This window comes from Typha angustifolia, chromosome 12 (assembly GCF_048772165.1).
Source record: "Typha angustifolia cultivar Huaian chromosome 12, ASM4877216v1, whole genome shotgun sequence".
Classification (NCBI taxonomy): domain Eukaryota; kingdom Viridiplantae; phylum Streptophyta; class Magnoliopsida; order Poales; family Typhaceae; genus Typha; species Typha angustifolia.
In genome coordinates this window covers 5951369-5973119 of record NC_133250.1, presented here as the reverse complement: position 1 = coordinate 5973119, position 21751 = coordinate 5951369, and the positions used below count along the sequence as shown (strand labels likewise).

Here is a 21751-nt window from a genome sequence, read left to right as displayed (position 1 = left end):
TTACTTATAACATTTACATGTCATTTCTTACTTGTATTAATTACACATCAATTCTTACTTGCATAAATTACTACTTATTGCACATGTATGATAGGCTCCATGCATTGTTTATAATACATGCTACTTTGATGATCATGATATAATAAATAATAGAAGTCATGGGACCACATGCATGTATCATTGTTAGTCGAGTCCCAACTAGACAGTGCCCCTCCCACTTACTCAACCCGAGGTTAAGGGTAGAGTGTATTATATAGTATTATATTAGCGGTCTACACCTGAGGTCGTTAGCTGGTGGAGCATTCAGGTGATTATACTGCCCTAGTTGGAGACTAGTCTAGTATGATATTAGTAAAGATGATTAAGAGGTAGAGTTATAGTTTTAGCGGTACCCGAGGACGCAGGGTCAAGGCGTCTATCGAGCTGTGTGCTCTTGCCCACCGCCGTATGTGATGATTCTGCTCTGTGCGATGATTCAGCTACAAGTAATGATTTTGCTCTGTACGATAATTTACTAGAGCGGTGTTGATGAGCCTACGACTGGGGGTCCTTAGTCTAATGGCCACAAATAACCGGCCATATGTTGTATGAGCTATAATATCGCTAGATGACCAGTCCCCCTCGATACTATGTTACTTTGTGAGATATGACATTAGTGACCCGGTTTTTGTGTAGATTTTTATGTATATTGAGCTATGATGATGAAAGTTATTAAAAAAAATTATACTATACACATTTCCTTAATATGTTCATAATTATGGATTTGCATTTTTATTTATTATGTAATATAATATTAATAAATTACTATTGGATTATACTTGTTGAGCTCCTTGCTCACCGCCATTTTGGTGGAAATATTTTAGAGCTAATTATGGAGGATGTGGATATCGAGGAGTAGTAGATTCGTTTCCCTATTAGTATTATTTATTCTATTGTTCCTAGTTGGACTTAGCCCCTATAAGGGTTTTTATGTTTAAAATTTGTGTATAGACTTGTATTCCTAGAGGCTTGTTAAGGCATGTGATAATTGTAACTTTGGATTATTTGTTTGGATTACTATAGTATTTCTAGACTTATCCAGATACTTTATGAGATTATTTCACTAACAAGTCACGTGAGAATTACGTGGAACTCTCCATGTGAAGGACACGTAATTTTTGAAAGTGGGTGTTTCATTAGGCCAGCCACGCCATCGTCTCTGTTGCTGTCGCTGCCGCTGGGGAGATCGAGCCGCCAGCCACACCTCCTCCTCGGGACCCGCTACCTCCTCCTCTACCAGGTCAACCAAGTCCGGCAGCATCACAGCCGCCTCACCTCCTCCTTCGATGACTTTAGGAGCGGCCTATTCACCATCACTAATTTCTTGCCTCCCTCCTCTGTAGTCGTCGGGTGCGGCAGCCTCGACGATGATGGCACTTCGATCCCTCGTGGCGAGGTGACCAAAATCTAATTTTATCCGATTCCACTTTTTAAAAATATTTTGGTTATATTTTGGAGAGAAAATAAAATTATTATAATTATTATAATTATTATGAAGTGATAGTGAGTTTTTATACATTCGAAAGTACCGTCAATGATTAGATCTTTTAATGATTATAAGCATATCTCCATTTTTTTCGTAAAATTTGAGCATTATTTTTAATATCATCATCTCTTTTATTAAAAAATTTGAGCACTTAACTTTTCTCCGGTAGATTTTCACTCTTTGATCCTCTTTCTCCATCTTGATTACTTTTACTATGCTCAACGTTTATATCATTATCATCATCATTAATTATAATATTTTTGGAAGAAATATTGATAGATTCATAATATACATGTATAAAAAATTCTTGAAAATTCTAAATGTCTTGTAAGACGTGGGATATTCAAGAAAATAACATCATCTAATTTGGCATCAAATTTACTAAGGATATCTTTATTGTTATTTAAAATATAATATTTACAATTAAATGCATAAAAATAATTAAAATTTTGGTTTTCTTCCACTTTGGACTAAAAATATTTTGACAAATCATTTTCACAAAATATGATTCTAGCCATCTCTTCAAGAGTCTTAATTTTTCTCTTAATAACATCATTTTGTTAAGAATTCTAGGAGCCAATAAATTATAATTTATTATATATTCGTGAGAAAACTTATAAATTTTTTATTTTTAAATTCTCTATCATGATAATTTCTAATACGAGAAGCAAGAAAATACTTTTCGTTTCGACTATTTTCTACAAAATTTAATAAAAGCATATAACTTTTTTTCTTTATGAGAAAGAAAAAAAACTCAAGTAAATCTAAAGAAATTATTGATAATAACAAATATATATATTATTTTTCATCGAGACTAGGAGTCCATATACAATAATTAGAAATCACATTCTTACTCTCTCTCTTTTTTTTTCTTAACAAAACCCCTGTGACTCAGCTTCATCACAAAATATTTGTAGACACCCTGTCATATCAAAACTAATAGCAGCAAGCAAACATACTAAGATCACCTCACCTACCCACATAATACATTCTTATTTTGAAAGAAAGGATCATTTATTTTCTTTTTTGACGTGCATCATAAAACTTATTCTTTTTAAATTTAAATTTTGAAAGATCAATAACTAGCTCTTATTTTATAAGTTTTGGAACCAAATCCATACTAGAATGAGCAAGTATTTTATATCATAGAAAACCATTATCATTTATAGCAAAAAAATATTTGATATTAAAAAAAATATCTTTAATATCAACAATGCAAACATTTTCTAATCTATATGCAATAAACAAAGTCGAATTATTTTTTAATGTTTTTTATATTATAATAAGAGTGCTAAAAATATAATTCTATTTTCTTTATTATATAGTTGACTAATACTCAAAAATTATGTTTCAATTTTTCAACAAGTAATAAATTATTAGTGATAGAAGAACCTTTACTTATACCACCAATACCAATGATTTACCTTTACTATTGTTCTAAATGTGACATGCACTCTATTTTTGTGTGGTAATCCTGTGAACTTTGATTCATCTCAGGTCATAGTCTTTAGCATATACTATCTAACAATTATCTATCCTTCACGTTTTTAAATTTTAAGCATACCTATAAAAAATATTTATTGAAATTTGGTACCCATACTGTAACAACCCCAGAATGGGTAAGAATATAATAATAATAGTAATAATACTAATAAAAGATAGTAAATGAACAAATCTAAATAGGCAAATAATAATATATTGAAATTAATAGTAATAATAATAATTATTACAATAATAGTAATAGTACTAAAGATAATAAAAAAATAATAATATAAAATAAAGCATATTTACTTGGTTAAGTAGCCAAAAAGGAATATTATAAATTTTATTAAAATTTCCTTTTTTCATTTTTTTAAGGAAATAAAGATATATTAATTAGCGCCATAGTTATAAAGAGTGTAGCTAATATGAGTAGCCAAACTATTTACTAAAGGGTAGAGTTGGACCCTTCCCAAATAATAACAAAGCCATGTTTCTACTTGAGTTTGTGAGTCAGTATGCAGACTTATGAGTTTCGTAGTAAATATGATTTATATAAAAAAATAATAAAAGGACAATAAATATTTGTAATTGTCAATAATAGAAGTAATAGTCCAAGGAGTTGGGTAAAAGCCATTGATGATATTCACTGGGAGCAGCAAACAAATCTCGTTCTGGAGAAGAGAGATGCCTCAGTGTTGAAGGCATATGGGGACCTCTCAGACCAACAGCTTCGATAGCGAGCGAGGAGGTGTAGAAGCCGCACTATCGGCTATAATCGAGGAGCCTAATGGAGAGGGAATGCAAGATAAAGCCCACCCGATTGAAATCATTGAGACCCAAATATGAACTATCAATGCTAAGCTTGAGGAGCCCGAGAGGAGAGGTTCCTAGTGGATAAAGTGAGGTGGAGTGGAACTCATTAGAGTAAGGAGCCAGATTCTCAAAATCCTCGTAAACAAGGATTAGAGTTCTATTCCATATTAAGTTAGGCAATTTTTTTATATAATTAAAAATGAGGTATTTTGGTAATTTAATATTTGACATAATAGTTAAAAATGAGCTATTATAGCCAGGTCGTAAAGTGTTCTCAAGGAGCCAAGACCCATCTAGGGTCCAATTGCTCAATGAGTCAAATTCCATTAAGCACATTCCATAGAGTCTTGGTGAAAGAGTAGGAGAAGAACATATGAGCAATAGTTTCTTTCTTATTCTTGAAGAAAGGACAATCCTTATTAGAACCAATCCCAACCCACTTAATGTAAGTCTATAGAAAAATCTTAATTTGGGGGGTGAAAGGTTGTAATTTCAAAAGAGCCTTCTAACCCTTACATGGAGGGAGCAGGAGACTTAAGACTCTTAAGGTAAGTATATGCTGACTTAACCGTAGCCGAGCTAAATGGATTTAGAGCTCAGATCTAAGAGTCTTCACCTCTCAGTAGAGGAATATAAACATTGAAGATTTTCTCACATAACTCTGCCCCCATACATGTGCATAATCAAAAATTTCGTTCCAAGTGCAATTTTTTAGTAGATTACACACTCTCTGAGAGTGCAAGGACATATTAACATTCACAAAAGTATGCCACTCGTCCAATGGAATAAGAGTGAGCTAGGGATCAGAGAGGACAAAAGTGAACTTGCCATGTTTAACAATGTTGAAGTAACCCTTACAAGTATGGTACATGTCCAAGCTTAATTGGGTTTACACATGGATGTCCATGGGCGAGCTTTACCATACTTACCCTAAACCAGCCTAACCTAATAGCTATTATGATCATTCAAGAAGGGGAGGACCCTCTTCATAACCAGGGAAGTTCATACTAGGCATTGCCAGATCTAGAACAAGGAAAACTCGAAAGAAAATCTATAGTGATCTTTTCCCGTTTCCACTTTGGTAAAGGCAAAGATTGCAACTTTATCGTAGGCCTTTGGTGTTCAATTTTAACTTGCTGGCAAGTAACACATTGAGCTACATATTTAATGATGCTCCTTTCATACTATTCCACCAAAACTGCTCTCGTAAGTCCCTGTATATCTTTGTGCTTCAAGGGTGGATATTGAAACTTGAATTATAAGCTTCAGTTAAAATCTCTTTCTTTAACTGTTCATTAGCAGAAACACAAATTCGACCTTAAAATTTAAGCAATCCCTTTGCAGATACTGAAAATTTAGGTACTTTACCTACCTCTAATTCTTATTTGATCTTTTTATACTGAGTGTCTTCTTACTGCATTACCTTGATGTAGTCTACAAGTGTAGATTTAACTATAAGTTGGCCATATAAAGCTTCAATACCATGTAGTATTACTTCCACCTCAAGTTATCTAAGATCCTCTAAAAGGTGATGTTAAATTGTAAGCGATGAAATAAGTGCCACCGATGATTTTCCACTTAGAGCATCTGCTACTATAGTTGCTTTGCTTAGGTGGTAATTGATGCTAACATTATAGTTTTTTATTAACTCCAATCATTACCATTGTCTAAGATTTAGCTTCTTCTATATGAATATATATTTAAGGCCTTTATGATCTTTATAGAGAGAATAATTCTCCTCATAAATATAATGATGCCAAATTTTAAGAGCAAAAATAATTGTCACCAACTCCAAGTTATGAGTAGGATAATTCTTTTCATTAGGTTTTAGTTGTCAGGATGCATAAGCAATGACTTTATCATTCTACATAAATACACAACCTAATGCATACCGTGAAACATCACTGTAAATGATGAAATTGCCACCTACTATTGGGAGTGAAAGGATTAGTGCTGAAATTTTATTTTGAGCTCCTAAAAGCTATTTTCACAATCATCTGCCCATTTATATTTCACCCCTTTTTTTTATCAAATGTGTGAGTGGAAGAGAAATCCGAGAAAAATATTTTACAAATTTTCTATAATATCTAGCTAATCCCAAGAAACTACGACTTCTGTTACAAAGGTAGGTGTAGGCTAATCCACTACAACTTTAATTTTTTTCTTTAGATCAACACATACTCCTTTTTTACTGATCACATGACCCAAAAAAGATACTTTATCCAACCAGAACTCATATTTTCTTAAGTTAGCAAATAATTTCTTCTCTCTCAAAGTTTGAAGGACTGTCCTCAAATGTTCCTCATGTTCCTCCTTGTTTTTAGAATAGAACGAGATATTATCAATGAAGATGACAACATAATTATCTAATTGAGGCCTGAATACTTCGTTCATCAAATCCATGAATGTTGTTGGTGCATTAGTGAGTCTAAAGGGCATAACAAAAATTTACAGTGACCATAACGAGTTCTAAACACTATTTTAGTAATGTCTTCCTTCTTGATTTTTAATTGGTACTAGCCAAATCTCAAATCAATCTTGGAGAAAACTTTAGCTCCTTGCAATTGATCAAATCAATCTTCAATGTGAGGTAAAGGATATATGTTTTTAATTGTGACCTTGTTTAGGTTACGATAATTAATATAAAGATGCAAAGAGCAATCTTTCTTTTTTACAAATATTATCGATGCTCCCCAAGGTGATACACTAGACCTAATAAAACCCAGGTATAATACGTCTTGCAATTGAGTCTACAACTCTCACAGTTCAGTCAGTGATATTCTGTATGGGGCTTTACATATTGGTGCAGTACTATGAGTCATATCTATTGTGGATTCAATCTCATGATTTGGGGGTAACCAAAGAAGATCTTCAGGGAAAACATCACAAAAGTCTCTCACAATTGAAAGGTCATTTACTCTTGGTATTGATTGTTGCATGTCTACAATAGATGATATGTAGACCTTATAACCTTTTCTAAGTAATTTATTATCATGAAGTGCATATATATAATGCTTATTCGAGAACACTTTTTCTCCCTGAAAAAAAAAGTTCAGGTTGACTAGGTAGAGTAAAAATAACTTTTTTTTTACCTATAGTCAACTATCGTATGATGCGTAGCCAACCAATCCACACTAAAGATGACATTAAAGTAATTCATCTCTAGATATATAAGATTCATGGGAAGGCTCTTGCCCTCAAGTTTCACCATGTAGGAGTTGCATACATAGTCTAAACATACAGTACTTCCTACTGGTATAGAAAAATTGAATAGGTATCCATAAGCTTAGGTGTGATAGATAATTTATTTATAAATGCAGCTTCAAAATTAATAAATACTTTTGTTGGTATAGAAGATATGCAAAGTGTACCTTGAATTACAATGGAGAGTACTCAACATCCTCTCGGGTCAAAGCATAAACACGCCCTGAGCTTGAGGGTCTTATTTTTTATGCTCCAAAGGTGACTAAAGATTTCTAATGCTCAAAGATAACTGATGATCTATAACTTTGTGCTCTAAGATTTTTAATGGGTCCTTGAGTTTGATATTGCTAGTTCTAAGGTGTTAAACTCCCTCCTAATGGTGTTTGACAATGACAAGAAATATGACCGATCTTTCCACACTCGAAACAAACACTCGGTACTCAATTTCAATAAACTCCTATAGAATGCATCAGCTTGCATCTTGGGCATGGTCATTGGGGTTTCTGCCTATTGCCACTACTCAGATGGCTTGACATATTTTGACTTGCTTGATTAGTTTGCTCGGCTACCTAGGCTTGGGTTAGGATTGGGTTTTGCCTTTTGGCTTGCTCTTGCTCTTTCTCTCCAACTTAGCTTCCTCCAAATGCCTTTCAATAATGAGTGCTTTAGTGACCAACTCAGCATAAGTTTTACACTCATGAGAAACAACATGATCCTTAATAGCAAATTGTAGTTCATTCTAAAAAGCCATCACTTTATCTTCCTCCTTTTCAACCAAGTGTAGAGCAAAGCGAGACAATTCAGCAAACTTAGCTTTATAGTCTACTACAAACATATTCTCTTGTCTTACGGCGAGCAATTCTAACTTCTTCTACTTGCAAAGGGTAAAAAGATAATACTCCAAAAATTTGTTCCAATTCAATTCAAGTTCCTTTTCTTTAAATTGACGTTTCATCGAATGCCACCAATGCTCTACACGATCCTTAAATAGATAGGATGCAAAGTAGACTTTTTTATTTGTTTGTGCATTGTAGGCACTCAAAGATCTTCTGCATTCTCAAAAGCCAAGCCTTTGCTTCAACCAGTTCAGTGGAATCCTTGAAGGATGGTGGTGAAGTTTTGAGAAATTATCAAAGTACTCTCACCCATATTGAGGCCTAACCCTAGTAAGTTGATCAGAAGATGTAGCTTGATCACTAATTGTTTGCGTTATAGCTTGGAAAACATGGACTATGCGCAAAACTAGTGGTAGGACTTGTAGGCATTTCATGTTGGGTAGTTGCAGTAAGTGCTAGATTACTTTTATGAACCACTAGCACATAATCTACCGCAATATGGTATATCTACAGGGTTTAGGCCAAACCTAAACTCTTCATTAGCAGCAATATTGCTTTCAATCCTACAAAAATATTATATAGTACGTTTTTGTCTAGGAGGCATTGTTCGTCTCTAAAGTAATAAAGGCAAACAAGCAATAAATATAATAATACATTTCTTTTCTAGTCTCAAAAGTAATTTATTCTCTTTATATTCTTTCTTTTAGTAATTCAATACATTGGACTATGAGACCAACCTCTAGATGACTCTATTGGTTATATTTAAAAACCTAACACTGATACTATTAATTGTCGCACCCCACTAACACTGATACTTTTAATTGTCGCACCCCACTTAGAGACATGACAGGTCATGTAGTCCGAAAAACAATCCTAAGAGACATAAAGTCAATGATAACAAAATTTATTATAATTGAAATAAAGTCAAAAATTTTAATTCAAAATTAATCCAACTAAAATAATACCCAAATAATTCATAAGGCCCAACAATTACTAATCTAACATAAATATTTTTTTAAATAATTAAAGCTAATAGGTAGACTTTTATACGAAGGATTTTAATCTAGAGCTTCATATCCAGAGTCCAATTTTCAATTATTCTAATCTGCTACTGAAAAAATAGATGTTATGAGCTCGACGCTCAGCAAATAATTTCGCTCTGTCTATGAATATGTCTAATGATAGAAAAGTCAACAAATGATAAATACAATATAGTGCACAAGGGATCATAACTCATATATATATTTTTCTCAAAATAAATACATTTCAGAATTTGTTTTTCAAAATGCATGAATTATGAATATTGCAATATAACTTGCATTTATGAATAAATCACTTTGAAAATAAAATTTATATCTATTGAAATTATTATCTTGGATACTCCACAAACTAATAAAATTTCATATTGGACGTGCAGCGTTACATTCCAAGAATTCTTTCACTAGACTTATCTCTCAAATTTGGTTCCAATTATCTCTTTCGCTGGTATAATTCATACTGAATCAATGCAAATTAAATTATGATCATTTACATCTAGATTCTTAATTTTTATTAAAGAATTCATTATACATAAATTAAATAATGCATAGATGTCAATGTTTTTGATACGATTCGGACTTCACCGATGTCATCTCGAGCATGGATACACTTTAGGAGTATCTTTGTTTCTTATTTTAATGTTTAATTCCTAAAAAAATAAGTTTTCTATAAGTTGCGTTCGAACGCAAGTGGAGTGCGTTCGAACGTGGTTGTAAGAGTATGCATTGTGCGTTCGAACGCCGCGTTCAAACACACTGTGAACGTCTGCATCGCGTTCGCAAATCCAGAGAAGTGGAAAATAGGTGCGTTTGATCGCGTATTCGAATGCGATCGGGTACGTTCAAACGCGATCGGCAAAATTTTATTGTTTAGGGTTAATTTTGAATTACTTGGTTAGCCTCTAAAGGGATGTGGATGCCAACCAGGGAGTCATTATTAAAGAATTGAGTTTTGCCTTGCCTCCTTCGTCTTCTTCGCTCTCGTTCTCTCAATCCCCGGCGACGCCGCTTCTAACCTCCTTCGACTGGCCAATCATCCTAGACCCTTAGGGGCGGCCTTCTCCTCCCCCTTCTTCCAATCTATCCAACACTTGCCCTAATCCTTCTATCAATCATAACCCTTCCACCACCACTTTTCACCGGTGCCACCCCATTAACGCCGGTCTACCTCCAACCACCATCATCTAGAATCTCGTGCCTCTATCGACGGATCCTGATCAGACCACCCTGATGTTTGTCCACTATCAGACGATATCTCGAGATTCCCACATCCGATTCGCCTAAAACTTGATTTGTTGGAAAGCTGTCTTCTGGGGCTACAACATATCCAAATTTCATGTTGATCCGATGGCGGAATCTTTTGAGATCTTATTACAAAGTTCCGTGCCAAATCTAGTCCAGATCAGAGAATTGGAAGAGATCGAACCTTAGCCTAAGGGGAGATCGTATCAATTTGGTATTAGAGCCACTATTCCTCGGGCATGCGCTTCCTATGACGACAACCAGAGCCATGGCTGCACGGCGAGATAATGAAGAAGAGATTCTTCCAATAGAGGAGGGGGAAATGGTTGCAGGGACTTCCACCTGTGGAACTGCCCGATCTAATCGAAATATGGAAGAACCTAGTATTCAAGCCGTGTTGGGGTCTCTTTCTGAAAAAATGGCCATCAACAACTAGATGATGATGGAGATGATGTGGGAATTACGGGCTACGAGGGAAGCCATGGCGAATGGGAACGCACCATCGACCCCACAACGCGAGTCTACTTCCATGAACCCATCCGACGAGTGAACCACTATGGTGATTACCTTGGAGATCAAGATCTGTGGGTGGGTCAATACGATCTGGAACCATGGTGAGTTAATCAAAATCGAAGGAGGGATCATCAACCCTTCATGGTGCATCCTCCTCCGGTTAGACAAGGACTTGGACATGATCCAAAACAAGACAACAGCATCCGTGGACAAATCGTGAGTCTCAAATTCCCTAAGTTCAAAGGTGGTGATCCAATCGATTGGTAGTATAAGGTAGAGCAATTCTTCGCATACTAAGGTACGGCAGAAGAATACAAGGTGACGCTTGCGAGCTTCCACCTTGAGGATGCGGCGCTTCATTGGTTTCGAGCAGCCAATGCCATTGAGGCTATCAAAACTTAGGTTGACTTTTGCGTCGATATCACATAGCGATTTAGAGCGTCGAGGTATAAAGACTTTGATGCTCTCCTCTCAAAGACAATGCAAAAGACCACGGTTGGGGCATACTAAGAAGAATTTGAGAGGATAAGTAGCCGATGTCATCCACCATGGACGGATCAGCAACTTTGCAGCACCTTCATCTCCGGACTGTGGGGAGACATACAAGCCAATGTGAGGGTTTTAAGGCCTATAACCTTAAAGGAGGCCTTCGAAGATGCAGTGCTTATGGAAGACAAACATAGGGCCATAAAGTTACACATGAAATAGAGTTGGACGAGCCAAGGGAGCCGCAATCAAGCCCAACCAACCATAGCGGTGGAAAATATTAATGGAGTACTGAGAACCGCTGCTGCGATGGTGCCTCCTCGAGCACCTTTGAAGCCATCCCGAGATGTGAAGTATGCACCTAGAGATCTGGGACGAGCACTCACACCTGCTCAAGTGGAGGAACGAAGAGCGAAAGGCCTATGCCTCCATTGTGATGAGAAGTTTGTACCCGGGCATCGCTGCGCTAAACCGATGGGATCAGTGATGCTAATCGACGGATTGGAGGAGGCTGAGGATGAGTTTACAGCTGAAAATGAAGGTGTGGCTAGACATCAAGGAGAAGAAGCTGAGGAGCAACCTGTGGAGGACATGATAGCCGAAATCTCCCTCCACACCTATTTGGGGACAGCTGCACCAAAGACTTTGTGGGTGAACGGAGTAGTTAAGAAAACCATAGTGAGAATCTTGATCGATACCGGGTCCACCCACAACTTTATTGATAAGAGGCTCTTTAGGAAGATTGGGCTTGAGTCGGAACCCACGGAAGGGTTCAATGTGACGATTAGAGATGGCACCACATTGCGAGCGGATTTTATTTATGGAGGTATGAAATTGAAGGTGCAAATCCAAACTTTTACATTGGATCTTTATCTGTTGGCCTTGCGAGGTGCCGACATTGTTTTGGGGACTTAATGGCTTCAAAGCTTGGGGCCTGTAACATTTGATTTCTCAAACCTCACACTGACATTTCAGAGGAATGGTCGAAGGGTGCTGCTAGATGGAAATCAACTATGGCAAGGGCCAACATTGCAACCACTTGTGGGCTTTCCTTGTGCAGGGGACCGAGCTCTACTATTATAAATAGTTGTTGTTGAACTCAAACATCCACCACCAAGGGAAATAGCCGCTGACATGCAAAAGCTGCTATAGGAGTTCAAGGATCTCTTCGAGGAATCCCGAGGACTACCGTTGACCCGTCGGCACGACCATCGCATCCAGATCATTCTAAGGGCTGAACCAGCAAATGTCCGGCCCTATCGGTACTTGCATGTCCAGAAGGAAGAGATCAGTAAATTGGTAGTGGAAATACTTGAGCAAGGGATTATTCAACCAAGTAAAAGTGCCTACTCGTCGCTGGTGCTGCTGGTTCAGAAGAAAGATGGGAGTTGGCAGTTTTGCGTCGACTACCAAGCCTTAAATGTAATTACTGTCAAGGACCGGTATCCAATACCGGTAATCGAGGAGTTGCTGGATGAACTCACAGGGTCGGCTTACTTCAACAAACTTGACTTAAAAGCGGGGTACCATTAAATCCGCGTTGACTCGAAAGATGTGCACAAAACGACATTCCGAACTCACAATAGCCACTATGAGTTCCGAGTCATGCCGTTTGGGCTCACCAATGCACCGGCCACCTTCCAAGGACTGATGAATGATCTTTTCCGCTCGCTCTTGCGTCGGTACATGGTTGTCTTCTTAGACGATATTCTAGTGTATAGCAGGAATTGGAGCGAGCACTTACGTCATATGTGGGAGGTATTAAAAATCTTGCGACAAAACCAGTTAAAAGTCAAGATGAGCAAGTGTCTTTCGGGAGAGTCACGAGTGGAGTACTTGGGGCATATAATCTCAGCAAGAGGAGTGAAAGCCAATTCAAGCAAGATCAAGAATATGGTGGACTGGCCGATTCCTACTAACTAGCGGGAATTGAGGGGATTCCTTGGGTTGACGGGGTAATACCGGCGATTCGTTGCCAACTACGGCAAAATTGCTACCCCACTGATCTCCTTACTCAGAAAAGGTGGGTTTCAATAGACGGGCAAGGCGACGGAGGCTTTTGAAGCCTTGAAGACAACTATGTCTACCGTTCCAGTTCTAGTACTATTGAATTTCAGCAAGGCCTTTGTGGTGGAATGCGATGCTTTGGGTGAGGGCATTAGAGCAGTTTTAATGTAAGAGGGTAGACCCGTGGCATATATGAGCAAGGCATTGTCAAACCAGTCGCGACAGCTATCCACCTACGAGCACGAAATTCTAGCGATTTTACACGTCGTCACTAAATGGCGACCCTACTTGATTGGCCAACGGTTTACTATTCGCACGGACCAGCGTAGCTTACCCTACTTCATGAAGCAACGTGTGCACACCCCAGCCCAACAATGGTGGGTCACGAAACTCCTTGGGTATGACTACGAATTACTCTACAAAAAGGGGATCGAGAATCGAGCGGCCAATGCCCTTTCACGCCAACCGGACACAAGTGAGCTTGCCTCTTTTTTAGCACAAACATTTCCTCTATTTTTAGATATGTGGGGAATCAAAGCAGAAGATCATACCATGGAGGAGCTGGAGTCAAAGTTCAAAGATCACTTCCTAAATTTCAAACCTTGAGGACAAGGTTGCGGAAGCGTGGTGGATTGATACGATTCGGACTTCACTAATGTCGTCTCGAGTATGGATACACTTTAGGAGTGTCCTTGTTTTCTTGTTTTAATGATTAATTCCTAAGAAAATAAGTTTTCTATAAGTCGCGTTCGAGCGCGGGTAGAGTGCGTTCGAACGCGGTTGTGAACGCGATTATGAATGTGGTTGTGAGAGTGTGCATTGTGCGTTCGAACGCACTGTGAACGTCTGCATCGCGTTCGTAAATCCAGAGAAGTGGGAAATAGGCACGTTCGATCGCACGTTTGAATACCTGCATTGCGTTCGCAAATTCAGAGAAGAGCGAACTCGGTGCGTTTGATCGCGATCGGGCGCGTTCGAACGCGGTCGGCGAAAATGTATTGTTTAGGGTTAATTTTGAATTATTTGGTTAGCCTCTAAAGGGATGTGGATGCCAACCAGGGAGTCATTATTAAAGAATTGAGTTTTGCCTTGCCTCCTTCGTCTTCTTCGCTCTCGTTCTCTCAATCCCCGGCGACGCCGCTTCTAACCTTCTTTCACCGGCCAATCACTCTAGACCCTTAGGGGCGGCCCTCTCCTCCCCCTTCTTCCAATCTATTCAACACTTAACCTAACCCTTCCATCAACCATAACCCTTCCACCACCACTTTTCATTGCTGCCATCACATTAACGCCGGTTCTTCTCCAACCATCATCATCTAGGATCTCGTGCCTCCATCCACGGTTCCTGATGAGACCACCTTGACGTTCGTCCATTAATCGAACGATATCTTGAGATCTCCACATTCGATTCGCTTGAAACTTGATTTGTTGGAAAGTTATTTTCTAGGGCTACAATATATCCACATTTCACGTCGATCCGACGGTGGTATCTTTCAGGATCTTATTACAAAGTTTCATGCCAAATGTAGTCCAGATCAGAAAATTGGAAGAAATCGAACCTTAGCCTAACGGGAGATCGTATCAGTTTTTTGAATCAAATAATTTTAAACTCATACAACACTCTAATATCTTTATATCTAATTTACTAAAAGCAAAATAGGGTAAATATCTAAAAATTCAATCCATCTAATTATCTAAAAAAGATTATTCTAAAAATAAATTTCTCATTCTTAATAATGAATACTAATAGTAAATAAATATTTACATGAACCAATAAATTTTAATGAATCAATAAAATATAATTATGAACGTCTAGTTATCACTATTTTTAATGAACGAATAAAATTTACATATAGAAGAAATCATAATTATTTACGTATTTTTTAACAGATAAAATTTCTTTTTCTGAATTAATAAAAAAAAATGAATAAGAAAACTTACCTCTCATGCTTATCTAAATAAATTATTATTTTTCAAAATTCTCTTAAAGTCACGGTTCTCGATGCAATTTTTATCTTCCCTAGTTTTGTCCCTTACTACTACTGCATTACTACGTATAGCAGCGGACATTTTTTTGTTTACTTCCTTCTTCCTTTCTTCTTTCTCTTCTTCCTCCTATGTCGCACTCTTTTGCCGCCAACGCCGAAGTCCGTCGCAGCCCAAATCTACACACATTCTCTCTCTCTCTTTAAAGAAAGATGATTACGAGTAGTGAGGTGGGTTTCGAGTGGAATACCAATATTATAATATTATAATATATGAATAGTATAATATTATAATATATATTTGTCGACTTAAGTGCATCTTTATTGGCTTATATAATATTTATAATAATTAATTGTTGGCTTAAAGTAATATTTGTTAGTTTATATGGTGTCTAAAATAACAATTTACAAGCTTAAGTATATATTTAAATACATATTAACTGGCTTGTATGATGTCTATAATAGTAATTTATAGGTTTAAGCGTATATTTGTTGATTTATATGGTGTCTATAATAAATAATTCGTGAGCTTAAATGCATGTTTGCCTGCTTATATGATATCTATACTAGTAATTTACTGACTTAAGTACATATTTGCTAGCTTACTTAGTATTTAGAGTAGTAATTTGTAGGCTTAAAGTGCATATTTACTAACTTATATGGTATTTATAATAGTAATTTGTATACTTAAGTAGATATTTATTAACTTAATTGTGTTTATAAGAGTAATTTACGGACTTAAATGCATATTTGCTGGCTAATATGGTGTAGGAAGAGGAGAGAGACTCAATTGAATATATTTTATATAAAATGTGAATATCTTTTAAGAGAAAGGAGAAGAGAGAGGAGAAGAGAGTGGAGAAGAGAGAGGAGAGATAAGATTGATATGATATAATGTTAATAGCTTTAAGTCATGTTAATGATAAAATTAAAATTATTTTAAAATAATACTAAAATTTATATATTAGTATTTATTTGGGAGTGGGTTCTAAACTAGATTAGGAAAGAAAAAATAATTTGATGTATAGTTATTAAATCAAGTTAGGGATCCTTAAACCAATTCAAAGACCCTCTTTGAACTCAAAGCAAATAAGGCTCTACTGACTTGACTCTTGACCGGATCAATGTTCGGTTCGATTTTGATAACTATATATATATATGATTTTTTTCCAACGTTGCCACCATCACTTTTCCTTATCTTTTTTTTCGTCTTTTTTTTTTCTTTCCTTCTCTTTTAAAGATGAGGAGAGAATAAGAGGATAAATGAGATAAGAGTAATTTAGTTATTTTATAAAAATATTTAGTATATCATAATAAAATATTCCTTTACTGATACGTTCACGTTAACTTAGGGTGTTATAGGATTACAAAATTCTAAAAATTAGAGTATAAATTATAAAATAGATAAAATATAGAGTGAGATTTGCAAAATTTGTAAATGCAACGAGTTGATATGCATGACACCAAAGGACCCCTCCTAAATCTCCAACCAATGGTGTCATGTGGTCCCATCCAATCAGTTACCATAACTGGCTCGAAACCACTCCATCATTATGTTCCACCGAAACGGCCTGGATCGGACCCGAAATCTAATTAGGGGTAATTACGTAATTTCCGCCTCGAAAGAAACCCTAACAACGCCCAGCCGCCAAGCCAATGCCACTATAAAATCCTCCTCTTCTTGCATCCCTAGGGTTTACCCAGAGCTGAAGATCCGCAACGATGCAGATCTTCGTGAAAACCCTAACGGGGAAGACCATAACCCTCGAGGTCGAGAGCAGTGACACCATAGACAATGTCAAGGCCAAGATCCAAGACAAGGAAGGTCTCAATTCGATCCGGTTTCCACTTCGATCTCTTTTCTCGCTTCCTTTTGATAAAATACGATGCATTTCTCTTGTTTTTCTAGGGATTCCTCCAGATCAGCAGCGTTTGATCTTTGCCGGGAAGCAGCTCGAGGATGGGCGAACCCTAGCCGACTATAACATCCAAAAAGGTCTCCTTTTCGGTTGTTGATTGGTTTCTAGTTCTTTATTTGCTTTTAGCTGCCTTTTTTACTTTGGTATATTAAGGTCTTGACGATCTTTTGGTTCTTGTTGTGGTATAGAATCGACTCTGCATCTTGTGCTGAGGCTTAGGGGTGGGATTATTGAGCCCTCGCTCATGGCTTTGGCTCGGAAGTACAACCAAGATAAGATGATCTGCAGAAAGTATGTCCTCTCGATCTCTTCTGCCTATATCTTTACCGAACATTTAATTTTTTTAGCTGTGACTTCCTATTTTAATGTAAAGTTTGTTCTAGTGCAAAGATTTTATTTGTTTTTTTTTATTTCGTTTGGTGATCTTGGATTTGTTCATGTTGTAAATAGGTTCTTGTAACATTTATGGTAAAATTATTGTAGAATTCGTTTTTGGTTGGAAGTTTGCGTCTTCTTGGAACTGTGGTTTATTACCTCCAGACGATAAAAATGTTATAGAGGTCTCCATCGGTCCAAATATAGACTCCCTCCCTTAACTTTATCATCTGCTCTTGATTCTGTCGCAGTTGATTTTCATGGGTGGAACATGAATGGAAATGTTAGTTAACAAAATAAATCTTGATAACCCAACTAAACCAGCTTTTGATAGCATTATGTATTCTCTTAGATTTTTCATCTGCTCAGTTTGGATCAGCCATGGACCCCAAAATTCTGGTTCTCCCAAGTTGCCTCATTTTTAGTCCTTTTTGTGACATGGTCAATTCATGAGACGACTTATGGAGTATGATGATGTGTTAATGTCGCCCCAGTCTTATGATCCGTTTAATTGTCTAGCGGACAATGGTGACTGCCAGTTTTATCTGACTCCTTTTATCTTTGCTGAAATTTAGTCTGTGAATCTGGTATCTCTTTTTTAATATACTTTTGGCAATTTTTCAAAAATCAATCTACCTTTGGTTTAACAAATTAATTAATTTGCCAATATTTTCAGTGTGACTTGGCATAATTGCATATACTCATCATTATAGTACTTAGGATGGTTATCAATTGGGCATGTGATTAATGGTGAGCAGTTATTCCATAAAACATTACTGTCTGTTGGTTAATATTCTAGCATATCTTTTTCTGGTTCGTTTTATTTCTCTCGAAGTGTAAATTTTGCCAGATCTATAGAATTACAATCAGAATTTATTGTAAAACTCCTGAATACATTTGTCAAGTAAGAAATGCATTTGGTTCTGGTTTAACTGCCAAATTTCTTGCTTTGAATTGTCATAATCTTCCATTTCATATTTTTTTTCCGAGTTCCTTTTGGGTAGGTTTGTTGCAAAACATTAGTTATTGATTGTTTTTATTAATTGAGTTTTTTTGGAAGCTTTTCTTCTGCTGGTTCAGTGTTTTGATCTTGTTTTTATAGGACTGTACATCAATTCAACATTTTAAGGGTTTTTTAATAGTTCCTACTGTGACCTGCTTATGTTGTTTCTTGTGTATGCTATTGAGTTATCAATTGCATGGAGGAATAAAAACTGAAGAATGAATTACATATGCTTGTTTAGGTGGTCTAGCGTTGGATTGTTCAGCTTTGAATTATCACTATTGTTCTCTATTTATATGGTGTTGTGGCAATTTTGACTATTAGTAAATGTAGAACTCTATTGCTGTTTATGAGTGTTCATTTAATTTAAACCTCTTTCTTTTGGTGTTATGTTCCAGTCCCCATTTTTCTGACCTTCTCTTTTCCACACGGTAACCATCTGTTTCTGATGTAGATGCTATGCTAGGTTACATCCAAGGGCTGTGAATTGCCGTAAGAAGAAATGTGGTCACAGCAACCAGGTAAAACCACCTTCAGTTCTCGTTAACTCTTTAATATCATTCATACATATTATCGTGTAAGATCTCACACTATTGAGATCCGATAAATTAACTCAAGATTATCGTCTCTGTCACTCAAGTTCTGTTTAATGGTTGATACTTGATACCTGTAGAATTTAATCATTTCATAAAATAGTATTGGAGCCAAACTCTATTCAAATTTTTTACTTACAGTATTTTTTCCTAGAAGGATATTTCCTTGTGTAAATAATAAAAAGGTTAAACTACATTTTCACACCTTAAACTGTCAGTGTAATCTGTATCGTTGCTATGCGTTATGGGATTGTTGTGTCTTTTATATAGCTTCCTATATCCATAGACTTATTAGCTAAATGGCAATCAGACACAATTTGGCTAGTTGCTTCTTGTGGGTTTTCATACCCCTACTGTGGAGAAATAGAGATGGTGATGAACTTTGTATTGCATATATCATGATCGATACATTACTTTACACTCCGGAGCATGGAAGTATACAATTTGCCCAACTATCTAAAAACATCACAACGTGCACCTTCTGTTAGTATACCATGAGAGGAATTTTTGACAGAACTTATTCTAGGGGAATGTAAAAACCTGCACTATCGTATCAAGTTTTCAAATAGCTTTTACATTTTTACGTAGTTTAAGTCTTTTAAGTGCCAACTTAACCATTTCTATTCCTCAGTAATGTAATTTGATGTTATCCTGATAAGGATATTCTTATCTCTATTTTTATATTCTGAACATTGCAAGCATATCTACTTCTCTTATCTCTAAATATGACGATCTAATAAACGACCTCCCTACTATAATTTTGCAGCTGAGGCCAAAGAAGAAGATTAAGTAGACGGAGTTTCTCCTGATCAACCTCCTCGTAGCTAAGAGTTGAAAATGGATTAGCCTTAAAAATTACTTACTGTCCTTTGCTGTTTCACTTGAACGTTTAACTTGTGTAGTTACTATTGTTGGATAATATCGTTGGATAATGTACTGGTGTTTTGTTATTTCTTGGTCCGCTGGCTCTTTTAAACCTTTTATTGTCTGGTAATTTTTTGTCCCAAGAAGAACTTCCTTTTTTGGATGTTAATCGACCATGCCAACCCCAGTGTTCTTCGATTTTAGAATGCTCCTTGGGTTGGTCAAGAAACATCTCGCTTGTGATGTTCTTATATAAAGCTTCTAAAGTACCTTAATTATTAGTTAAAATTATGTTGCTAAGTATCTTGATTATAGCGAATGGAATATCTTGTTATGAAGATGAAATCAAAATTTCTTGCAAAGCAAGTAAGAAACTCCACTGATGGTTCTAAATTTTTGCCGATGGAAACTCTACTTTGGTAGTATATAGGGATTAGGCGTTGGTGGTCAGGGACCCAAACTAAGAGATAGGAAGAATGGAGCACTTGGACTGATGTGGAACAGCCTTTATTTTTTTCGTTTCACAGAGTTCGAGTTTATCTTTGTGGCAGTAAGTCATTTTGTCATCTTTGTTGCAGTATAGTCGAAAGTGCGGAGGGGCATAGTAAAACAAAACAAAACAAAGCAAAATTTCTTTACAAATGTATTTAACCAAAGTATAAAGTTACTAATAGAACTATTCTTGAAGCATTCTACTGGCCATATTTTTTCTGATTATTCAAGAATCTGAATAGTAAATATGGGTTAAACAAAGTGAACTCTTTTTAGATATAGAGATATTTATATACTATAAAGCTTTAGTAAATATACTAAGTTGTCTAGTTTAAGGTTTAAGCTTTGTGCATCATTGAACTATCGTTTTGATATTGTTTCAGGTTGTTGTTTTGCTAAGCTGTTTTTTTAAGTCAATTATATTATTAAGTCATTAATCGAGTCGAGTCGTTGAACTTAAGCTACCAAGCTACTAAATTCTTTTTTTTTTACAATAATTATGTTGCGTGCTTGATTTAGGTGCGTAGTGGATATGATTAAACTGTTTCTGTTATGGATCATGTGTCCGTTCTCGACCAAGCTCGGATGCACCAAGCTCGGATGCAAGGAAGTAGTCTGCGCAGTCGGAGGAGAATATTCTTAAAATATTCTTCCGTAGTTAGAAAATTACGAAGCCAGTGGTGATTGTTTCGTATCTTCTTGATCTATATTTTTGATATTTATGCCCTTCACAAATTCTGGCTGCACCTGGGGCGAAAATATGCAATATTGTGGTGAAGATGGAGATGATGGGTGATGGTGATAAATGTGGTGATAATGGTGATGATGGTGATAAAGGTGGTGATAATGGTGATGGATTTGGTGGCACATGGTGTTGAAGGGATAAGGATGAGGGGAAAGAAATTGATCTAGATCCTAAGGAGGAGGGAGGACTCGACAATCGAGGGGGATTAGAGGTATCTGGCATCGATATGACACATGGCTTAGGCTTGAACGAGGAGGTAAAAGAGTTAGGGTAAATAAGGAAGGGAAGAAAATCAATATTCATTCATAATGATCCCTTAGGTTGCCATCCATATCTTAAGAAGCTAACCTAACCAATCAATCTAACAAGTAATAACCCTAGAAATAGTGCATTCTTACCGAGCGCGTTCGAAGGTGCAATTTTGCATTATCTATTGTTGCAAACATATGTAGACGTTCGCATGCGTGCGTTCGAACGGGATCGAGTGCGTTCGAACGCATAATTTGCATTCTCTGTCAATGTGAATGTATATAGGTGTTTGCAAGGGGTGTTTGTACGCGACCTCTCCACGTTGGAACTTGACATTCAGAATCCTTATTTTCTAAAGAAAATAACTAAAATAAAATAAGA

The 21751-nt window shown here is 36.4% G+C and overlaps 1 protein-coding gene and 1 non-coding gene across 3 annotated transcripts; both read left to right on the top strand.

Moving 5' to 3' along the window:
• The first annotated feature begins 16795 nt into the window (after positions 1–16795).
• Positions 16796–19970, top strand: LOC140772154 (ubiquitin-ribosomal protein eL40 fusion protein). 2 transcript variants are annotated; one of them, XM_073114077.1, is made up of 5 exons: positions 16796–16955; positions 17040–17126; positions 17238–17340; positions 18882–18948; positions 19787–19970. In XM_073114077.1, exons 1-5 carry the CDS (start codon positions 16853–16855, stop codon positions 19811–19813), a joined length of 387 nt encoding a protein of 128 aa, XP_072970178.1. In that variant the 5' UTR covers positions 16796–16852; the 3' UTR covers positions 19814–19970. The 2 variants fall into 2 exon arrangements, with proteins under 2 accessions (XP_072970178.1, XP_072970177.1); XM_073114076.1 differs by lacking the exons at positions 18882–18948; positions 19787–19970 and adding an exon at positions 17500–18852 and having other exon boundaries at positions 17238–17448.
• On the top strand, positions 17889–17976 carry LOC140772762 (small nucleolar RNA U31b). The gene has a single exon (XR_012106339.1). It is a non-coding gene; the product is annotated as a small nucleolar RNA U31b (small nucleolar RNA).
• Positions 19971–21751: the final 1781 nt, after the last annotated feature.

What these genes read in the sequence shown, in the direction of transcription:
- LOC140772154 (XM_073114076.1), top strand. Translation starts at nt 16,853, where the DNA reads ATGCAGATCTTCGTGAAAACCCTAACGGGGAAGACCATAACCCTCGAG. An exon ending in CAAGATCCAAGACAAGGAAG is followed by an intron (nt 16,956 to 17,039) that starts GTCTCAATTCGA and finishes TTGTTTTTCTAG; the next exon opens with GGATTCCTCCAGATCAGCAG. An exon ending in CGACTATAACATCCAAAAAG is followed by an intron (nt 17,127 to 17,237) that starts GTCTCCTTTTCG and finishes GTTGTGGTATAG; the next exon opens with AATCGACTCTGCATCTTGTG.